Source organism: Cuculus canorus, chromosome 13 (genome assembly GCF_017976375.1).
Source record: "Cuculus canorus isolate bCucCan1 chromosome 13, bCucCan1.pri, whole genome shotgun sequence".
Taxonomy (NCBI): Eukaryota; Metazoa; Chordata; class Aves; order Cuculiformes; family Cuculidae; genus Cuculus; species Cuculus canorus.
This window is the reverse complement of record NC_071413.1, coordinates 2,101,227-2,123,928: the sequence shown is the minus strand read 5'-3', so window position 1 is coordinate 2,123,928 and position 22,702 is coordinate 2,101,227. Positions and strand designations below refer to the sequence as shown.

The following is a 22,702-nucleotide window of genomic DNA, read 5'->3' as shown; positions in this document are numbered from 1 at the left end:
ACAGCTCTGCATGTGGAAACCTGAAACAATAGATACAGGTTTTTCAATACTGGTTGAGTTGCTTTGTAGTCCTTAGGACTTTTAATTGTGATGCAGAAATAGTGGACTCCTGAAAGATTTTATACAGAGTCTTGTGTATCATTTATACTGATGAAAAATGCTTAACAGAAAAGAAATGCTAGAATACCTACATCTATGCCAGCAGTCTGCCAGCTCTGTTTGGCATTTCTCATTGGAAGATACACTGGAATTCCTTGCTTGATGGATTCCTTGCTCAGCCATCTCTAGCCTAAATCAAAACTTTAGTAAAACTTCACCACACAAACCTCAAATGCACACAGACACCGTGTTTGGTACTGTCACCTCTTCCTAGTTATTCAAACAAACATTACCTCCAAAGAATACTCTGTGTAAATCTGTCGGAAGGACCTTTTGTTAGATGTGCTGAAGCGTGGTATTTAATACTTCGGTTTGTACCACTTGAGATCAAACCACTCCCCAATCTCGGAAACCTCTACAGAAGAGCATTACATTGGATCTAGATCCTGCTGTGGCTCCCAGACCTGCTGACCTTGGCAGATGGGGGTTCCCTGGTTCTGTAGCTGTTGTTTGCTCCAGATCCTGACGGCATTAACATCCCTATGATGTGAAGAAGGCTCTGGGGAAACCTTGGAGCAGCCTTCAGTACTGAAAGGGGCTGCAGAAAAGCTGGGGAGGGGCTCTTGATCAGGGAGTGCAGGGATAGGATGAGGGGGAACCGTTTGAAGCTGAAACAGGGGAGGTTTACATGAGATTTTAGGCAGAAATGTTCTCCTGTGAGGGTGGGGAGGCCCTGGCCCAGGCTGCCCAGGGAAGTCGTGGCTGCCCCATCCCTGGAGGGGTTCAAAGACAGGCTGGATGGGGCTGGGAGCCCCCGATCCAGTGGGAGGTGTCCCTGCCCGTGGCACAGGGGTGGAGCTGGGTGGGCTTTGAGGGCCCTCCAGCCCAAACCACTCTGTGCTTCTCTGATGACTCTGTATTCAACTACGAGAATGTATTGGGTCCATACCTCGTTCTAACTTGTGTTCAGGATAGATACCAAAAGCTGAACGCTACTAAAAAGCCAGAACGTTACAACTCTTTTTAGCATCCACCCGACGGAATCTTTCCACCAGGCTTCACACCCTGCACCCAAGGCTGATCTTCAGCCTCTTCCCTGATTCTTCCAACCCTCCCCTCTCACAGCTGTCACGCCGCCAGTGCCTTTAATGCAGTGGGAGGCGTCCCTGCCCCTGGCAGGGGGTGGGTCGGGCTGGGTCGGAGCTCCCTCCCGCCCCGCGCCACTCCGCGGCGGCGATGGGCGCCCGCGGGGCCGTGCGGTGCCCGCTGCTCTGCCCGCTGCTCTGCCTGCTGCTCGGCGGGGCTCTGCCCGCCCGCAGGACGCCTTCCTTCTGCGGGGACGTGTTGGAGAACCGCCCGGCGGGCACCCGCGTGCGCGGGCTGAGCGTGCCGCTGACCCGCCTGGGGCCGGAGCCGTGGTGCGCGGAGGTGCGGGGCCGGCGCTGGCACCTGCAGCTGCTGGGCGAGGGCCACTCGCACTTCCGAGCGGCGCTGCACGCCCGCACGGCGCGGGTCTGGCTGCGCACCCGCCGGCCCCTGGACCGCGAGGCGCGCCCGCTCTACTCGCTGCGCCTGGCGCTGTGCTGCAAGCGCTGCGCGCCCCGCGGCGCCGCCCCCGCCGAACTTGCAGCCCTCACCGTGCGCGTCCTGGACGACAACGACAACGCGCCGCGCTTCGTGCCGCCGGCCGCGCCGCCGCCGCTCCGCGTGGACGAGACGCTGGCGCTGCGCTCCGAGGTGTGGCGGGCGCGGGCGGAGGACGCGGATGCGGGCTCCAACGCGGAGCTGCGCTACTTCGCCCTCCCGCGCAGCGCGCACTTCTTCGTGGTGCCGCGCAGCGGGCGCGTGGTGCTGGTGCGCTCCCTGCTGCACCGCCGCGCCCCCATCGCGCTGCTCCTCTACGCGCGGGACCGCGGCCGCCCGCCGCGGCTCAGCGAGCCCTTGCGCATCGAGGTGCTGCCGCAGCCCGCCCGCCTCCCGCCGCCCCGCGCCGAACGGCGACGCCGTCGAGCCGCCCCGGAGCCCCGCACCGCGCCGGAACTCCGGCCCGCTCCGCCGCTGCCCCGCATCGCGCCTCGCCCTGCCTCGTTACCCTGCCCCGCCCCGATATCCCGCGATGCCCCGCTGCTGCCCCGCACCGCCCCGGTGTCCCGCACCTCTCCGCTTCTCCGCACCGTCCCGCCGCTGCCCCGCACAGCTCTGCTGCTCCACCCCACCCCGCTGCTGCCCCACGCTGCGCCCCGCAGCGCCCCGGAGCCCCGCACGCCTCTCCTTCCCGGCATCTCTCGGCTTCTCCGCCGCGCCCGCCCCCGCCGCGCAGCCCCGCAGCTCCGCAGCGCGCCCCGGGCGCTCTCGGTGCCCGAGGACGCCCGCCCCGGCAGCCTGGTGGCCGCGCTGTCCCCGGCGCGCTTCCCCTCCGCCCGGTTCGAGCTGGTGTCGCCGCCCGAGGCGCAGTCGCCGGTGCGGGTGGAGCCGGAGAGCGGCGAGCTGAGGCTGGTGGCCGCGCTGGACAGGGAGGCGGCGGCCGCCTGGGAGCTCCTGGTCCGCGTCCGGCAGCGCGCAGGTGGGTACGGGCGAGGGGGCGGCTGCTGCGCCCGCCCCGCGCCGGGGGAGATGCCTCTTGCACCAAATCGTGGGCTCGTCCCGTCAGAGAGTTGGGGGTCGGTTGTCTTTTAGGGAGTAAACAGTCCCCGAGTGCTCCCAAGGGTGCTTAGCGGGCTGTCGAGCGTAGTTTGTGTGTTTTAAAGCTGTAAATCACTGTAGGTGACAGGGGACATCACCTGGTTTAGCGAATACGGGCTCTACAGCTGTAACAAATGCTTAATGCGGTGAAGGGTTATCAGAGTTTAACTACGGCACCTGTAAAATTCCCAGTCCTTAATGAGCAGCGTGGAAAATGGGTAGTGTAACCAGAGTGTTACTGGAGTTACTTGAGGTCCCACACAAAACCCAAGGCTGTGCCTGTAACTCCCTTTATGTAACAAATTAAGAGAACCATCTAAACCCCCCTCACAGCAGCTTCTGAGCTGACACACGGCTGCACACAATGCTGCCAATGTCCAAAGCCATTCTGCACATCAGTTTCTGAAAGGCTGTTGAGGATCTCCATTGATTTGGCTGTCACATCTCCTACCAGCAAACCATGGGTTCTTTTGAGCATCAACCGGATCTTTGGGAAGAGGGAGCCAGGTCTGGAGAACAGGGCTGGTGCTCAAGCACAGGGATGTTGTTATGACTTAAAAATTGCTCCACAAAGTGCTGTGGGCTGGCGTGGTACCTTGATGTGAACTCGCTGCTCACTCTTATGCAGCAACATTTCCTGACCAAGGGGAAGGAAACGTCTCTATTTGACCACGTGTCCCCTCACACTGAGTGAAGCAATGGAGCTGAGCCCTGTCCCACTGTGACAGGTCAGAACAGGTTTGATACGCGTCTCTGTCTCTCGCCTCCCACCCATGGTTCCCCAGCTGTAGGGTCAGTCTTGGGGTTTAGTGTCAGGCCTTGTACGTGTGTTGAGACAAAAGCATGTCAGGTACACCATGCTTCTTACACACAAGTGTTTTTTGTTAAAATGCATCCCATGGCTCCGATCCTGTAATTGCCAAACTTGGAGCATCAGCTGAAGTCACTGAGTTTTGAGTTGTTATTGAAATTAAGCACCTTTGACTCACAAGTGCAATGTGAGTTTTTGCAGGACTGATGCTGTTGTGTTTTTGTGGCTGCTGTTTCCCCGAAAACCTGAGTCCAACACGCACCTTTAAAATGGCAAATTCATGATTTAAATTGTCCTCATTTACAGAGTCTTACTCAAGTTGAATAGAGCAGCGTGTTTCATTTCTCTCTGGCCGATTACATATATCACTGCTACAATTCTTTCTTAGTTTTGAGTTATCATCTTGATTAATATTTTTTACCTATGAAAACACAGCTTAGTTGAACATATTTTTAATTGACTGAATGGTTGATACCTGTGTCCCTTCACCATGTCTCTGTTACTTTGATGTTACTTGTGGTTGTAAGAATGTTCTGGAGATGTCTAGAACGTGGGTATTCCAGAGAAAATTTTGTCAGCAGAAATTAATTGTTTGGCTTGATTTCATCTTGGAAAGGTATAGGGGTTTGTATTACGTGGCTTTTAGTGCTTGTGAGAACTGTTAACTGCTCAGCAGGGTGAGCGCTCGGAGAAACTTCTGTGAGCCTCAGAGCAGCGCAGGCGGGAGAGAGGGAAAGCTTACTACGCTGCTCATTTCCCTCATCTCTTCTGTTTTCTGACGGAGAGGCAGCCCGTAGGACTGAGAGGCAGTTTATTCCTCGATGTCTGTTAAATCCCTGAGAATGCCTGCAGGGATTCCAATTAGTGCTGACAGTTTCAGTGACATGAATGCCACCCCTGTGAGCAGGCAAGATCACCAACGTTTCACTTGCATCCTGAGGGGCAGCTCTCAGACCTTTCTCTCCTTCTCCCTTGGCTTTTGTCATGCCCGTCGCTATAGCATGTTGATATTAATCACTTGTCGTGGCTTTGAGCTGTGTTCCAGCTTGAGCTTTGCCTGCTAAACAGGAGGTTGATAGACCAGTTTCCAAACTGCACATGTTTTCTGTCCTGTCTTCGCTCCTCAGTCTTGAGCAAAGCTATATGCCCAAGGGGCTGCCATTACTCTGAGACAGGGACTAAATCTCTCCACTCCATCAGGATATGCTTTTGGGCTGATGTTCACCCAGCCTGTCATGTAGCTCAAGTTTTGGCTCTTTGTTGGTGTCACAGCTCCCTCTGTCAGGATCAAGAAGATGTTGTTAGAAGAGGTGGTAGCTTATCTTACCCCCATTACTCCTCTCTCACCTTTGTGGTGGTTTTCGCTCCTATCTAGGCTGAATATAGAAGTCTGAGTTGCATGGAACAAATCTTGTCTCTCTGTCACGCCACAGATTTCTTGTCCAAAGCAATGCTTGCGAACCTAGTTAAATAAACTCTGGCCAACTTACTTTCAGGAGCATGCTCAAAACAGAGGACCAACGTATGGAAATAAGGCAACATTCAACAGCGGTTCTTCCTAATTATGTCACAGCCCTTACCTTTCAGTTCATAAATGGGATTGTGCAGGAAGTGTCCCATTCCTGGATTCATTTTTATTCAGAGAAGCACAACGGGTACGTGTGACAAATCCGTGACCGTGCAACAGGCTGCATGTTTATTTTTCCTCTTCAGCTAAAATAAAACTTTAATTCTGTTTGCTTCCACTCAGTTGTGTCTTGGATAATCAACACAGCAGTGTGACCAGGGCTGGAGTTCCATTGGAGTAAATACAATTCCAGATGCAACCGGACCTTTAACGTCTCAATACCCAGCTAATCTTCCACACCTTCATGGAAGGAAGAGGGTTTTCTCACTCTGAGTTGCAGCTTTTTGAAGGGATGAGCTAACCTGGCTCACTCCACATGGGATGGGAAGTGACTGCCAGGGTGCCAGATCCACTCCTCACCAGAGTATTCACTACTCATGGAGTGTTCCTCAGTGGAACCCCATGGTGTGACCGTAGCCTTGGGCTGGTTGGATGCACTTTCTTGCATCAGGGGCAGATTTGAGGGATGTTTGCAGTGTGAACAACTCCTCGGCACGCAGGGTTGGGGCTTTAGGCAAAGCTGCAGTTGAGCTCTAAGGTTTATTGTAGTGATGTGGACAAATCCCTGTTATCACTATAGTCACTACTAGTGCAGCTACATGCTGTTCTTTGTGCAGGATATAAATAAAACATGGGTGGTGTTTTTTAAATGTAGATGCCAAAAAAAATTTCCATAGTTTAGTATCCTTTGAGATAATAAATAATTATTATGTGTATTTTAGTGCTACAGTAAAACTAACTGCAGACTGTGGAGTGAATGGCAGGTTACTACTTCTGTTTGTTTACTCCGTTTCTTTTTGTGGCCATTTGATAGTTTGTAGACTTGGTTTTAACAAAGTTTATGTGTTCTCTGGGAACAGTAGTTACTGGAAAGCAGCGACAGAAAACCTGGACCTGTAGTGCCAAGTGACTTTTCTGTGGTGTGGGTTCTGCTGTGCTTGTTGGGGGGTACGGTTCCAGGCCCTGGGCAGGAGAGGACGATCCCTTCCCTGCTTCTGCTGGGCTCTGTTCTTCAGCTGAGCTGCTCTGGAAAGAAGGGATGCTTATGCTTATGGTTTGTCTCTGTCCCATTTCAGATTTCATCCCATTTAATTTATTGGGATGCAATTCGTTTATCCTTCACAGAAGCGTAACGCTATTCCAAGTTGTCACTCAGTGAACAGAAGGTACAATTTCCAAAGCTGTCACACATGTTAATATTTTAACGTAGAGCTGGCATTTCATTTGGGAGGGAGCCATTATTATTCCATTAATGCTTAGAGGAAGTGCCTGAAAGATCTCGTCTCTCTAATCCTCTCTTGCCTCAAGCTCCTTTGACCTTCCTTCATCCATGGGCATTAGCTTTGTAATCCCCTGCCGCTCATTTTTTCTTATCAGAGGATTTGCTGAGGCTGATGTCTGACATGCCTTCCACATAGTTACCAGCAGTCACTTAGAGTTGAAGTCTATCTGTCCTGTTTAAATAGACAGATAGAGCGGAGATGGCAATTTTAGTGACAGGTATATTTTAAACCTTGAAGGTTTTCATGCTTGGGAGCCAAGGATCATCTGTTTTAATTTCATCTGAGGCCTTAGCCCCTTACTAACTGTATTGATTCCGTGAGGATCATCCCTGAGAATGCAGTATCTTCTGGGTGATATTTTGTCTCTTACAATTCTTGCTGCTCTTTTGTAAATTACGGCCACGTTAATGGTTACACATCCAGCTGGGCTAAGGTTGAGATCATCATCTGTTATCCAGCATGCGTTTTGTTAAACTGCAAAGGGTTTCATGGTGTGAAGTCAAAGGAAAATATACATTCCGTGTGCATTCAGGACAACTGTTTGGTAGGCTACTGATTGAGATAGCTTTTTTTTCTTCCATGTGATGGGCTACAGAGAAACAAACCAGACTTTCCCCAAGAGATCCTAAGGAAAATGTCAAGAAACCTTCCCGTCTCACAGTGGTATGGTAGCTGCTGCCTCTTTAGCCACGTTCTCTCCTGATGCTAATGCTTTTTGGCAACCAGAGATCATTTATTGAGACACACGTTTTGTTATTTATGGATATCTGTTGTGATTATTGATTTGTAGTCATTACTTCACATCTGGACGTGCTTGGATTTTCTGACAGCAGATGGATAAGACCCTGGGAAGCCCCTGATAACATGGTCATCACTTTACTCCCTTATAATTGGTAATTTATATTAAGATCCACTCTGCCACCATCATTTAGCTCCTCTGATGTCTTCTTTACTTTTGTACTTTTGTTTTCTGGTTTGCTTTAACTTCTATTTTAAAAGCCAGTTGAGGGTAAGGAACAGAGCCAAGATGGGCTGTCATTATTCTGTCTGCAAAAAAGATGAGGTGTATTAAGTGGGAATGTGGATTGTCCACAGCTTGAGCCCATCAAAGTTATCTCTTTAGAAGGTTCATGTTTTATGAATGAACCAAGTACTGTACTTAAAAGTAGCCCATCATACTTCATGAATTTTCAGAAATGACAGTAGAGAAATGTTTGTGCATAATTGTCCTGTTTTTTGAAGGATGCACAGTAGGGCTAGGTACAATAACCAGTAGCTTTTATTTCACGTTATGGGATGGAAATGGGAACAGGGATTTTTCCTAACTGCAGCTAAAGGCTTGTATATTTAGAGTGTTTTAATGAAAATATAACTTCCTAAACTTTAAGCCAGCATCCTGGCTTGGCTCAGCCCTGGTGTGGCCAGCAGGAGCAGGGCAGGGATCGTCCTCCTGTACTCAGCGCTGGGGAAGCTGCAGCTCGAATCCTGGGTTGCCCCCCACTATAAGAAGGACATTGAGGGGCTGGAGTGTGTCCAGAGAAGGGGAACGGAGCTGAGGAAGGATCTGGAGCCCAGGGATTCTGGGAGCGGCTAAGGGACCTGGGGCTGTTTAGCCTGGAGAAAAGGAGGCTGAGGGGAGACCTCACCGCTCTCTGCAGCTCCCAGAAAAAAGGTTGTGGTGAAGTGGGTGCTGGTCTCTTCTTTCAAGTAACAAGTGATAGGATGAGAGGAAAAGGCCTCAAGTTGCGCTAGCGGAGGTTTAGGTTGGATGTTAGAAAAAATTTCTTCCCTGAAAGGCTTATCAAGCACTGGCAAGGGCTGCCCAGGGCAGTGGTGGAGTCCCCGTACCTGGAGGTGTTCAAAAACTGTGTGGCTGTGGCACTTTGGGACATGGTTTAGTCGGCATGGTGGGGTTAGGCTGATAGTTGGACTGGATGAGCTTAGGGTTTTTTTTTCCTACCTTAATGACTCTATGATTTTATATTTCACGTGAAGACATAATGTAGAGCGAGGTGGAATGAGTTCACTATGGTATTTGCAAAGCCTCTACAAAACAGAAATGTCCTCTAAACCAAATAAAAAATATTTTACTTTCAGAAACCCAAACAAATAACAAGCCCTGGAGTTTTCAAAAAGCAATTGTCTATTTTAGATAAAAGTCTTAGAAGTTGGAGTAACTTCGAAAAGACAAATACTAACTTGAATACTTAATTCACTGATAGACATAGACCAGAATGTAATAATGATATTGACCTAAAGGCTTGCAAGACTTCTAGCACTCCCATAATCTCCTTTTGAAAATAAATTGAAATGACCTAAAACTGCCAGGAGCAACTTAGCTTCTCACCCATTATTACTTAATCATGGTAATATAATGCCCCTTCCCTCAGTACATTTGCAGGATGTATCATATCTGCCCACATTGCAGAGACATGTTCAGTCAAATACAGATTCTACATTGTCAGGTTTTTCCAATCAGAATGTCTGGAGCTGTCAGTTTTATCAATTACGTGGGTGCACAGATGCCTGCGTTTATAACAAAGACAAGGATTTTATTTTCAAGTCTCGACTTACAGAAGTATCTGTTGGATTGTTGAGAGCAAAGACAGTCATAATCCTAATGAAATCTGAATTTTGGGAATACATTGGATTTCACAGATTGACAGCATCTTTTATAATTTGTCATGGTGAAAAGAGATGGGTTTAGAGGCGACTCCAGCCCTGCAGCATTTGGGGTTGCAATCAGACTGCTTCAGCGTGCGTTATTCTCAAGGCTTGGTTTAACCTGCGTGACAGTGTTGTGACTCGAATGATTCAGTTCCAAAGCCCTCTCCTCCTTCATGCCACCCTTGGTGTAATGATAGACGTGGGTGGTGGAACATTTTTTTTCCAGGTGCTGTGTGAAATTACAGGATTTATCAGTTCACAGTGTCTCAGTGCAATCCAATGAACCTTTATATCCCACCAGGGTAACAGCTTGGAGGAGCCCAGTTTGTGTTGCTTTATGTTGAAACCCTTTCCCAGAAAATATATGCTAAACACGACAAAAGAGGGTTTTTTTTCAGATAAATCTGGATTGGGTAGAGCCATAAAGAACTAGGGAAGAACCTAAGGAATAAAGGAACGATTATGCCATCAAGATATTTGGTTGCTTCTTGTAATATTCAGTATATTCTTCAATTTTGACAAATCCTTGGCTTGGACTCCCCTAGAGATTAATGCTTTTGAGTGGACTTTCTGTTCTGTCTGAATACTAAGTCACTCTGTGTCTTGAATTTGATGGGAAAAATTACTGATTATTTTACAAGCTTGTGACACCCTTTTGAATTTATTAGAAATGTTCCCAGGCAGTGGGACAGTGTGTGTAACCCAGTCCAAAGATCAGTAGCCTTTCTACTCCTGGCAGGGTTACCAGGGTGATGTTCAAATCCTCAGTAGATCTTGCTATTTTAGAGGCAGATTTTCCAAGGTTCTTAACTCAGCTTCTAATTTAGTGCTTGCTATTTTAAGCCTGCAGTGTGCCCAGGCGAGCTTGTGTTCAGGAACTATTCACCTAGGATATTTTCCCACTCTTTCGTCCTGTAGCAGGAATGCTTAACTCCATTCCTGGAGGTTTCAGAGGAGTTTCTTCAGTCTGGTGCTTTCCTTTCTGCCACGTTTTCAGCAACACCTGCCTGGTATTCGTTACTTGTGTAGGAGCTCTACTGTCTTCACTGGTTGATTTAATAACAGCAGAGATGTACCAAACGATTTTTCCTAAGCTTTTGGGGCTCTTCTGTTGTTGATTTCTTTGAGAATTGAGTAGTTCCATTCCGTGGTTTGGTTTTGGGGCATTGGTTGGTTTTTAACAGCATGTAATTCTTAATCGAAGTGAAAACCATATCAGGATTTCAGTGAACTTTCTAACTGGGAAAATCACAGCTTAGGGTAGATCAGGTAGAATGTTCTGGCAACAGATATTTAATTGTCAAAATTCAGAGTTACCGTAATCATTGCATAAACAAAGCATTTCTTGATGCAATTTTTTTCTTCAGCCAAAAAACTTTTCAGGAAACAGGGATCTAGATTTTGAAAATTTAAGAATGTGTGATCTTTACTAAAGGGAAACATCAGCAGAATGTAACATGGGTGGCCCCGATTTTGCAGTTCAACTGTACTTGCTATGGTTATTTTTAAACCCCATTGTGTCTGGAGCCTCTTGATTGCAGAAGAGCCTCAAACCCTAGGTTTTTCTGGCTTACATGCCAGCAATACTGCAGACAATGCGCGCTCAGGAGCAATACGTGGTACTGTTACTCTCAGCGCCATTAAGTATTTCTTTGTTTTGCTGTGACCACCAGGAAAGGATTGGTACTTGGTGCCCTTGCTGCTTACTGTGACAGACGTGAACGACAACGTTCCAGAATGGGTCATGGAACCCTTCCCTTTCTCGGCCACGGTTTCCCCTGACGCTGCGGGAGGTACCAAAGTGTACAAGTTGCTTGCTGTGGATGCGGATGAGGGGATCCATGGAGCTGTAGAGTATTTCCTTTTGGAAGGTAAAATTAACCCTCTCATTCTTTGTGCATTAGGCTTCACTATTTTGACATTTTGTCTTTTATCCTCAGTTTTGTCAGGGAAGGATCTTCCCTTTCTCCTTAAAAAGATTCGTAAGCCTTCAGCTCCATGTGTGAGAAAAATAAACTTTTATTGAGGGTGTAGACAGATTTGCCAGATTTGAAGCATGTTGTCTTTGCAGAGCTGGGTTCCTGTCCAGGTGGTCCCCAGGAGATGATGGGGACTGGAGCTTTGTGTGCTCTGCAGACAAATTTTTAAGGATCTGGGTTGTGTCTTTGCTATGCAGAGCTAGTACAGAATCATTAATAATATTTTTTTGTGGGGCTTTTAAAAGCAGATTCAGACATAGTTCAGAATTGTCTAAGCAGGAGGGGAGTAGCAGCACCTCTCTAAAGGTGGACTTATGCTTGGCCAGGACTCCTGCAGGGTATTTCCTGGTACACGACATTTAGGATCAAGGAACATCAAAGTACTGAGGGATAAGGGAGAGTAATAATTGTCCAGAGAAGTAAAATGCAACTTAGAAATATAGTCATGAATGTAGTTACTGATTTCTAAGTTCTAAACAAACTTTGTATTTTTGTGCGCACACCGATTCTAAGCCAGAACCAACTCAGGCATTGATACTGTATTCTCTTCTTAGTTATAATCAAGTGAAAATGTTAATGCTCTGTTCTTCTTAGGTGGTGAAGACAGATTTGAAGTTGAGAAGGACACTGGCTGGATTAAGACGACGGGTTTGCCGTTGGTGAGGGACAAGGAGTATTTGCTGACTGTGCTAGCAGCAGATAAACTGGGGAGCAGGGGGGCTCCAGCCTCCATTTCTGTAATTGCTGGATCCCGGCCACCACAGTTCACCAACGTCTCATACTTTGTTCATGTTCCTGAAAGCACACCACAAGGAAAAGCGTACGTAACAGTTTAAAATAATGCTCTGAGTTGGTGTTCCTAGTTTAACTTCTGTTTGCTCTCCCTAGAGCCTCAGTTTTGTTTGTGAATCATAGAGACTGTGAGTAGCGATTTAGACATTGTCACAGAAGTGATCATGGTACAGTTTGATGTATTTTTTATTCCCCCTTTTATTCAGAAAAGTGGTATTGAATAATTATGGTTTCTTGCTTTTTTAAACGAGATGGAAAATATTAGCGGATTTTGATTGTGTCCTAACTTTCAAACAAAACACAGAATACAAATTGGGACGATTATATCTTGAAGACAGAAGTCCTGGTATGAAAGAATATGTTCTATGTGTCAAATCTGGAGAAGTGCCTTCTCCATCAAGTGGAAATCAAAAAAAGTAAAAGGCCGTCTGCTGTCTTCCTCAGTGACGGTGACAAACTGCACAAAAATCAAGCTGCCACAAATAAATTTAGCCTAGATGTAGTTTAACTTGTACCTGCTTTACACCGATACAACCTCAATAGTTATGAGAGAGCAACTCCCAGGCTGAACCTGTGTGAGGGAAGATTGCCACATCTGCCTGTTGCACTGTTTCCTTACTGTTTCCTGCTTCCAACTATCCCATCTTTATCTATTTAACCTCAAGATGATGGAACTACTGTTTAAGAAAATGTTTGAATTTGGTGTGTAGGTACAGCTGCCACTGCCTTCAGTGAGTATCGCTCTGATCAGACCTACAGGACTATTGTTTCTGATACGTATAATTTTGGTCGTGTCTTTCAGTATGCTGTGTTACTTCCTTAAGAATATTCTTTTGTTTATGTTTTAAATGCAGCTTTCTTACAGTCACTGCTGTGTCATATCAGAACAAATCTTTGAGCTACAGTTTGCTGACTAATCCTAGTGGTCTGTTCAGCATTGGTTGGGCGACAGGAGACATCAGTTTAACACGGAGCGTGGATTATGAGAGTGACCCACACCAATATCTGCTTTTGGTCAGAGCCGAGGAGAATGAGGAACAGTTCAGTAGTGCCGCTGAGGTAGGTGTTCCCTTCTGGACTCCCATTTCCCCAGCCCATGCTGTCTTTTCTACTGTCGGTTTTAAAAGTGTTCCTGGCTTTGCGCAGATGTTAAGAGCTGGTTTAGGTGCTCTCAGAGTTCACACCTGCTGATGTTGAAAAGGCTGTCTCTGATGGGTCAGTACGCCCTCCTGTCACAGCCCCTAGCCGCAGTCTGCCAATATACAGAAAGGGGTGCCACCAAGCCAAACATGAGGCTTTGTCTTATTCTAAACCTTCCTAAACATTATGTATGTTTGAGATTATTCCAGTTTAAAGCAAAAGTGTAGCAGAAAATTATTTGTTTCATATCAAAGACACAAAGTGAACTGGTAGAGAAAGAAAGTAACAAAATCTCACAGATATTAAAAGAGGACAGTTCATGGTGTTTCAGAAAGGTCTTTGACAGCAAAAATATTTCTAAGTAGGGTTATTATAGTTGTTTGAATTCAAAGATTCACTGAGTGAGGAAATGCATGCAATGTAACAGTTTGTTCCTGCTGCAGGAAATAAGACGTGCACTACAGAGGGACCAGGAGGCGGAATTAGTAGGAACGAGGACACAGAAGGACAGTTTGTCAGAATAACAAACAGTGGCTGTAGCAGAGCAGAGACCGATTATTTCTATTGACTCTCTTATGTACTACAAGATGAGGAGTGGTAGAAAAGCCATGTAGATGTGGTACTTAGGGACATGGTTTAGTGGTAGAGTTGGCAGTGTCAGGTTTATGATTGAGCTTGATCTTAAAGGTCTTTTCCAAACTAAATGATTCTGTGATTCTGTAATATGACTTGAAAGAGGGTTGTGGAATGATTTTACAGTTACATTTAGCCTAAATGTGATGCAGAGCACCTCAACCAACTCCAGACAGCCTGGAGTGTAGCTGTAGGAACCACCATAAAGGCCAATTTAACCTACTTCTTACTGCTTGGATTGTAAACAATGCAGCTGTGGACTCATATTGGACTCGTATTTGACATAGGGATAAAAAACATTTTGAAAGATGTTAGAAACAGAATTGTATTTCTTAGGTTTTATTCCATAATCAGTCCCATTTACGTCTGATTTATGCTTATGTAATTGAATTCAGAACTCGGTCTTGGAGATTTATATTGCTGAAATGTTGTGTGCTTGGCTGCAGAATTTTTAGTGTTACAAATCACAGATAGGCTGGAAGATAAGATAATGGAAAAAGGATGCTTGGAAAGCAGACGGTCCATTTTCTTTTAAGTTTGTAATAGGAAATAATCAATGGAGGTGAAGTGAGTGGAAAATGTTGCTGTAGGGGACTGGGACTTGGCAGTTACTAGTATTCTGCAATCTAATATTTCGATGATTCTTAGCAGGAAAAGAGCAATCTAAGAAAAATAATGGCTTATCTTCTGTGCTATAGCTTCTGAAGAGCTCAAGGATGGTTTGGGGAATGATATTTCTAGATCAATGAAGTAATTGCCTTGATTCACTTTGCTGTTTAACATTCCCCTCTTTTCCACTCAGGTTTTGGTTGTGATCACAGATGTGAATGACTGCGCCCCCGAATTTCATCAGTCAATTTACAGCAAAGTTGGTGTTCCTGAAACGGTTTCTATGACAACTGCGCTTCTACAGGGTTGGTACTTCTAAAACTATTTGTTACATTCAGGATGAGTATTTTTTCCCTCCCACTAACGAGATTTCAGTTCTGAAGCAAGATTACCTGCCCCTGCCTGGGTACTTACAAGTCTCTGAAGGCACATAGCACTTTGTAGCATTGAGTTGTAATTATTTACCACTGCCACTGCCCAAAGAGTTTTAGGTGATGGAAGACAAAGGAAACAAAACTTTGTAGGATTTTGAAGTAACAAGACTTCAGTTGTGGGTGGTATTGTAGCAGCAGGTTATAGATCTTGAGGGGTAAAAAGGGAATTAAACTACAGGAAAATTGCTGTTCCCTAGTAAACAGGATTTAATCTCCTATTGTTGTACTTGGTGATGTATCCTGTGCTTAGGACAGTCTGTCAGTGACTGTTTTGGTAATTGCACTGTTAGTGTAGGGTTTTCTAAGTTATGGATAGTGTCCAACAAACATTATTTTAATTTACGTCAGTTGAGTAATATATGTAAATATTTCATTTTTGTCACACAAGCTGTGGTATGTCCAAGTGATCTTCAGTCAGCTGTACGGATCAGGTGGATGTGAGAATATGTGTCTCTGTGGAGATGTGTTCTTGGTAGTGCGGGGCTCTTCATATCCAGCAGACAGAGGCAACAGCTAGTGGCTGAATTCAGCCAGAGACTTACCTTTGTTTTTTTAAACAGCTTATACTCATTTAAGTGTTCATTCAATAAAAAGCACAGGGAATAGCACGGTTTTATAAATTATTTAAAGCCCCGTATGCCAAGACAAATGCTGTCACAATTTTATACTGCATGCTGATTCTTCTGGTAAAGTGCTTAACATTCCAATCACAAACTTTGATCTACACGATGTCTTCTCTTCTCTTCTCTTCTCTTCTCTTCTCTTCTCTTCTCTTCTCTTCTCTTCTCTTCTCTTCTCTTCTCTTCTCTTCTCTTCTCTTCTCTTCTCTTCTCTTCTCTTCTCTTCTCTTCTCTTCTCTTCTCTTCTCTTCTTTCTCTTCTCTCTTTTAACAGTGACAGCCACTGACTGCGATTCAAAGGAGAATGCTGAAATACAGTATTACACTTTGAGTCAAGACTTCAGTATTACTCCTGATGGTACTATTTTTCCAGCCACACAGCTGGACTATGAGCGGCCCGACCATCTTCATGAGTTCATCATTATGGCTGTAGATAAAGGGGAAGAGCCCAAGACTGGGACGGCAACTGTTAGGATCCATGTTTTGAATGTCAATGATGAAGCACCTGAATTTTCCCAGAAAATGTAAATACATGTTCTTAGAACTCTGTTACCTTTTTCTTTTACTGCTGCTTTTTCAGTTTTGTTTGGAAGGCTGATCATTATGGGACAGAAACCAGCTTCAGCTCTGTCAAATCTGAGAGTTAGAGTGACAAATGTAGAATGATCTTCTGATTCTGAGGCTTTACCGGGGGGAAAAAAAAAAGCTTTAAGTTTGGTTCTTAGTTTTAACATTTAGGCATTCTTTCAATGTAGAGTAGGACTTAGGAATCCAGCTAGATAAAGGTAATTCCAGTGTGCACTGAAAGAGCAGGTGCAGTGATTTCAGATCGTACATTTCAAGAGGAGCCCTCCACCACCCAAGGAAATCAAGCAGAAAAGGCAGGCAACTCATCCAGGGGGAATTTTGCCTTTTAATTAGGCAGTTTAAGCTGAGACAGTCAAGAGTCCATATCCCCAGTCTATAATGGTTAGAGAAAAATGCTTAGATGGCAGAATCCTAAATGACCACTGAATTAGAAAACCCACAAGATAAATATCAGTAAGTGGAGTTCACTTGATTTCACATAGGCCTATGCCCTACAAACTACTTGTTTTTTCTTCTAAAGCATAAATAAGCATTTTTCTTCCAGCTGGGGCTCAAAAGTGTCTGAAGAAATGTCAAGTGTTGTGTAAATCCACATTCTGCCTTAGAGGCTTAGTAATGGAATTCCCAGTCAGCTCCTGCATCAGCCTTCTACTCTTAGGAGCAGAAGTTGCTCACAACAAAAGCCAGGCAGAGATTTTGGTGATGCTAAGCTTGTGGTTTAGCTGAACAAAACTTCAAAGCTTCCTGACAGTCCTTTTTAGGTAAAGGTAACCCCTGGCTTTAAAATCTTGTGCCTGCATTAATTTCCTAAACATTGCTTAGGAGAGAGGGCTTGGAGAAGTTATCTTTCAAATTCTTATTGGATCTCTGTGCATTGTCAAATACTAAAGCACATTAAGTTTCTCACTTTTCAGATGTTGCCTACTTTTCTTTTATTTATTTGTTTTCATGTTCAGGGTCATTGAATATTTACTTGTATCTGTTCCTAATTTTTTAATATTAAAGATAATGTAGACATCTCTAACAACTTGCAAGCAGAAAACATAGTTGAAAAAAACCAACCCTGCCAGATCTTATATTTAAAGTTTACTTAAGAATATGGTTAAAATTAATGTTATTTTAAACTGCCGAACATTCACAAGCAGCTTTTCTGTTCCCTGTGGAATAGCAAGGAAGCTGCTGTTGTATTTATGTGTAGATTTCATTGGAATTGAAATCAGCTCCTGCAATTCAAATTAACTCAAGTTTTTGTTTAACCAGGCTTTATTTTCTCTTTCAAGTTATGAAAAATATTTTGAATGCAAAGGTCAATTTCAGACACAATTTAGTTGAAGTTTTCTGCAAAACAGGTTCATCAGGAACCCCCATAAACTAGATCCTGTTCAGAGGCTGGTTTGCAGTTAAGGTTATGCTCTGTGGCTGGCTAATACTAATCCAGGTGACGATATTGTCCTTTCAGCCCTTCGTTTAAACAGATTTACAGTCCAGTGCAAACTTACGATTCTTTGCCATGAGCTTGCTTTCATCACGATTATTCTCTCAGTTATGAAATGCTCAGGGCTAGTACTCTGTTTTATTTTGTCAGCTTTTACTTTCTGCTCTTTAACAGACCTCTTCTGATGACTTGAACCCTTCTGTCCCTGTATCTCATGTTCAAGATTATCAGAATTACTGCTCATTTGCTTTCCAGATGCAGTGTTAAAGCAGTGTCCTGAGGGTGGCGACTGAGCTAAACTAAGATAATTTGCTTTTCTTACTTCATTGCATATTAAAATGAGGGAAGGAAAAAAGCTGTCTCTCCAAAGGTTTTGATGAGAACACATGTATCTAGACAGGAAAAACTGATGGGGAGGTTTTCTGTGCTCCCTTCTTCTTCTTTTCTTGACTTTATTCCCTGTTCTCAGCATATGGAGAGCAGGTCCATAGCACTTTGAGCCCAGAGATAGGTGTGTATTTCGTCTGTGTTATTGGATACAGCCAGATGGAGTTCATTCTGAGAGCTGAGCTTTGGGATTTTCCCGATGGACAGGTCTGCCGTGTGCTTAGCCTGGCCCGCGCTCAATCAGATAAAGTGGTAAATGTTTGTGACTTGGCTGAAGCAGAGGGCTTTTCTCCTCCCGAGAGTGTAACGCTTAGGCTGATAATGCCTCTTAAAAGCTTACAGTGTCAGTGCTGGGACTGGGCTTGAGAAAAGGCTGTTTGTAAAACTGACATTATAAGTGTTTCTTCCAGATCTGGTTCTGCTGTTGGTCATGCTGGTACACAGACCACACTGAAAGCACTTTGGCAGCTTGAGTCAGAATATGTGCTGTAACAAGCAGTGCTTTAATTTAATTCGTTTGCTTTGAGGCTGTGAATTGTGCAGCTCATTTTTTGAAATTAAAAAAGAAATAGTGAATTCTGCATTTAGCCCAAATCTCGTTGTGAAGAGAAGCTTCAAAGCTGCTGAAAGTTTGCAGTGGAAATCTATGGCAGGTAACAAGACATGGGTGGTTGAGCAGATAGATCATCACTGCTATCATTGCGCTGGTTAGCAAAGGAGTATTTATATTAATAAATTACAAATCCCTGTGTACCCTTTGTGCAGGTGGTCAGCAGGTGTTGCAAAGCGTAGCTCTGTAGGAATTGTTTCTTGTCTAAATTCATAAATGTGTTATCACCATTTGTTTTAACAGCTACAGGAGCTTTGTTTCTGAAGATGCGGGCCCAAACACACTCATTGCTACAGTCAATGCTGTTGACCCTGATGGAGATGATGTGACATACAATATTCTGTCTGGAAATCAAAACGGAAACTTTGTTATTGACCCTAAGAAAGGTAATAATCCAGTAGGTCTTTGCTGCTGCAGTTGTAACATCGATTCTGATGTGATGTAGCTTGAATTTGGTCTTCATTAGGCAGCAGTTATAAAAACTGAATGGCAAATACTATTTTTGAAGCTAATATTAACCTAGTGTAAAAAAGCTCAGGCCACAGATGAAATTGGAATCATAGAATCAGAGAATCATTAAGGTTGGAAAAGATCTCTAAGCTCATCCAGTCCAACCACCAGCCCAACCCCACCGTGCCTGCTAAACCATGTCCCAAAGTGCCACATCTACATGTTATTTGAATGCCTCTGGGGTCAATGACTCCACCAGTGAACAGTGGTTCTACACTACCTCATAATGTTAAAAAAGTTGTATCATTTTCCTAAAAGGTTTGTATAATTGACCTGTCTTACTTGTTCATTGCTTGCTTTCAGTCAGTGACTTAGTGAGTGTTATTATAGATAACAGGAAACTTAACAGACAGTAACTTAATAGAGAACATTATTATGGATAACGTGTCACATTCCAAAATCTCAAACAAGGACTTGAATAACATTTAATCCAGAAAACCAGTTTCGCAGACCATGGTAAAAAGACCATTGCTAAATTAAACTCTAGCAACTTTGTGGTTTATTGGAGAATGGGTAAACCAGAATGGTTTGTTGTTGCGCTTACTCACGAGAAGAATAACAGCAACTGGTTAATGTAATAACCAAACCATAGCCCACTGTTGTTTCTACAGGGCTAGTTAGACTTCGCTCAAGTCCGTTTCCTAAGCTGCAGGGGACTCAATACGTACTCAATGTCACAGCTACTGATGATAATACCTCTGGAGGGCCCCATTCTCTCACCAGTACTGCCCAGGTCATCGTGAACATAGATGATGTCAACAACAACAAGCCTGTCTTTCAGGAGGTAAATACAGGGGACCCAGTAATTTCTATCAGACTGTGGTAAATGTTTTAAGACCACATCGTCACTGCAAGTGATGCAGCAGATGAGCTGTTCCTCTGTTCCTGTCAGTCTGGGAATTCTCAGTAAGCTCTCCTCAGTTTACCTTGTGTAGAACCCCTTTTTTGACCAAAGCTGTGCTGTGGGTTGGGCAAGTGTATCCCCTCTGTTTTGTAAGCCTTTGCTAATAGAGAAAAATATTTGTATTTGGAAATATATCTTTTTATTATTTGAAGATGCTCAGTGGCCCAATGTCCTGTGTTATTTGTATAACTGCAAAACAGCAAGGGGAGTCTGTAAATTCATCATAGTACAGGTAAAACATTAACGTCAGTGCATGTGAATGGAAGGGTATCTCAATCTTTTTTCTTTTTTTTCCCTCCAGTATATCTTTAAATCAATTGGCATGGTAAGCCCTTAATTTTTCTTTTATTTTCTCCCCTCTCTTAGTGTCAGTCTTACCAGGAACAGGCTTCTGTGTTGGAAAACCAGCCTCCGGGGACAGTTGTGCTGCAGGTTGAAGCCACTGATGCTGATGAAGGAATCAATGGTATGGTGAAGTATGGCTTGATGCATAGAGGTGGAGTCCTGCCAGCATTTAGCATCCATCCTGACACAGGTAAAACGAATATCAAAACCGATACTGGTGTATACAGGAACCACTTCGTTACGCTGATGTGGAAAAAGCTTAAACAAAATCAGACTTTGTGCTTTTTCATTGAGTTTTTTGATTGCAGGCAAAATATAAACTGCGTTAACTGCCTGGACAAATATACTCCTTCTAGCTGTTGTCCAACGCTGAACTAATGTTTTCCCTGAAGGGGGAAAGTTCTGTGTGAAATAACTTCTGTGGTTTTGTAACTAGATTTTAAAACCCACCGTATTTTAAGTGCACTTTATCTTACAACATTGCTAATGGCACATAAATGATTTATCCAAATGACAGTATCCTTACAGACAGCAAAGAGGCTAAATTTTGGAAGGCCAAAGCTAAATTCAGGCTGAACTTTTGGAGCATAAAAGACATGAAACGAGGCTTTTAGCTGTACTTACTGGTCTTCAAAATAACTTTTTTTTTAATAAACTCATTCTCCTAAAGTTAGTTTGGGACTTATCTTCATCTTCTGAATTTAAGTCCAATTGTGTGTAAATAGAAATGTCTTTGAAGTTCGTGTCTGCCCAAGCAGTACAGGTTAAGCAGTTGCAATTGTTAAGTCTTGTGACTGGATGGTTGAACCTGAAGCTCACATTTTAGATGTGTTTAACCTATTGCCTTGTATCTCAATGTACTTGCAGACAAATAAACCTCTAAACATAGAATATTGTCAAATGCATAGTAGTTAAACTCTCTGGTATTTCATCTGTTTTCAGGAGTTCTGACAACTGCTCAGGTATTTGATCGAGAGAAACAGAGGGAATATCCTATCACCGTGACAGCAACGGATCAGGCAGCGGAGCCGCTCATTGGAATATGTCAGATAAATGTTATCATCCTGGACCAAAATGACAATGATCCCAGATTTGAAAACACCCGCTATGAATGTAATTGAGAGTCATTGGATAGAGTGTCAGTGCGCTGGGTGTGAGCTTACCTGATGTCTGAGGACGGGGGCTTTGCCTTGCCTGGCAGTAGATGTAGTGCCCAGCGAGGTGACTGCAGCCGCAGCGGCACTTGCCTTAACTAACTGCAGAATGGTTACTGTGTGCAGTGTGACTAGTGCAGTCCTGACTCGGGGGCCTCCCTGAGGGTTGTGAGGGGAAAATTCTTTGAAGCAATGGCCATGTGAGTACCTTGTCTTCCCTGAGCACACCAAATGCCTGTGCTTCTACACATAGACGTTAAAGGTGTGAGTATGCAGCGCTGGGCACTAACTGTATCCTTTGCTTTCTCATTTATAGACCTTTGTGATAGCTTTTCGCTACATTCTTTTCCCTTTCCTATTTGGATGTCATCATTCTTCATTGTTTGCTGTTTTACCTTCTTGGTTCTCCTAAAATCCCTTCTTGTTTAAGGATAAACACCCAGAGGCACACAATATTAATAAAACAATGAAACCTGATAATTCTCAGTGAGTTACACTGTGCAACTCCTAGAAAGCAGCTTGTGACAATATCATCCTCCTCTTCTGAGTTTATGTAGTAAATTCATGATCCATTTATGTATATTTCATACAGAACAATTAGTCCCTTGGTAAAAATACAAGACAAAAGTAATAGTAGTATCTTATGTGAAAGAATTCCAGGCTATGAATGTAGTAATCTGAAGTTCAGATGTGATCCACAGCTCCAGAGTGGTAGCAGCTCTTTAAAATAGTGTGATTTTGATGGCCATTGTTCCAAGGAAGACAAAATTATAGCTTCCATATGTTGTTGTTTTAGTGTTTCTTCATTTCTTGGTAAGATGTTTGTGGTGCTTTAGGGAATTAATGATCGGTTTGAATTATTCTTTCCTTACATTAGATTTTCTAAGAGAGGACACAAGGGTTGGAACCAGCTTTCTTCGTGTTGCAGCCCGCGATGATGACTACAGCTTAAATGCTGCCATTACTTATTCCATAGCAAATGAAGAACCCAATTATTTACAGATTAATCCTACTACAGGCTGGGTGTTTGTGAGCCAACCCATCTCTCAGGTATGGCTCTTGCTTTCCTTTTTAAGTTGGGTGTCTCAATATGTCATAGGAGAAACTGAGGTCATGAGGTTGTCCTCACCACCATGTTACTCCTTCACATTAGAGGATCAATACATCCTGTTTAAATCAAACATGAGTTTGAGTCTTTTAGCTGGAGTTCATTGGCTGTGAATTGCATTTAAGCAAGCCCTGCTTTCAGCTGGAAAGTAACAGCTGAGAGCACTACCGCTGAGAATTTGTTCCTCCCATTTCGTCAGCTTTGGCATTCTAATACCAAGGACTGGAGGGCTGACACTGTTAGCAGGAAAGCAAGAACCCACGTGCAGGACTTCACTGTGTAATAG

The 22,702-nt window shown here is 44.3% G+C and overlaps 1 protein-coding gene across 1 annotated transcript in view; it reads left to right on the top strand.

The window, feature by feature from the left end:
• Positions 1–1,350: 1,350 nt before the first annotated feature.
• Positions 1,351–22,702, top strand: part of LOC104065476 (neural-cadherin) — a 44,723-nt gene continuing 23,371 nt past the window's right edge. Inside the window, exons 1-11 of the mRNA XM_054079023.1 lie at positions 1,351–2,662; positions 10,843–11,040; positions 11,743–11,968; positions 12,795–12,999; positions 14,516–14,627; positions 15,650–15,899; positions 18,639–18,781; positions 19,517–19,689; positions 20,176–20,344; positions 21,097–21,267; positions 22,186–22,358. Of these exons, the coding sequence (XP_053934998.1) occupies positions 10,914–11,040; positions 11,743–11,968; positions 12,795–12,999; positions 14,516–14,627; positions 15,650–15,899; positions 18,639–18,781; positions 19,517–19,689; positions 20,176–20,344; positions 21,097–21,267; positions 22,186–22,358 (1,749 nt within the window). The 5' untranslated portion in view covers positions 1,351–2,662; positions 10,843–10,913. The remainder of the gene's footprint in view (positions 2,663–10,842; positions 11,041–11,742; positions 11,969–12,794; positions 13,000–14,515; positions 14,628–15,649; positions 15,900–18,638; positions 18,782–19,516; positions 19,690–20,175; positions 20,345–21,096; positions 21,268–22,185; positions 22,359–22,702) is intronic.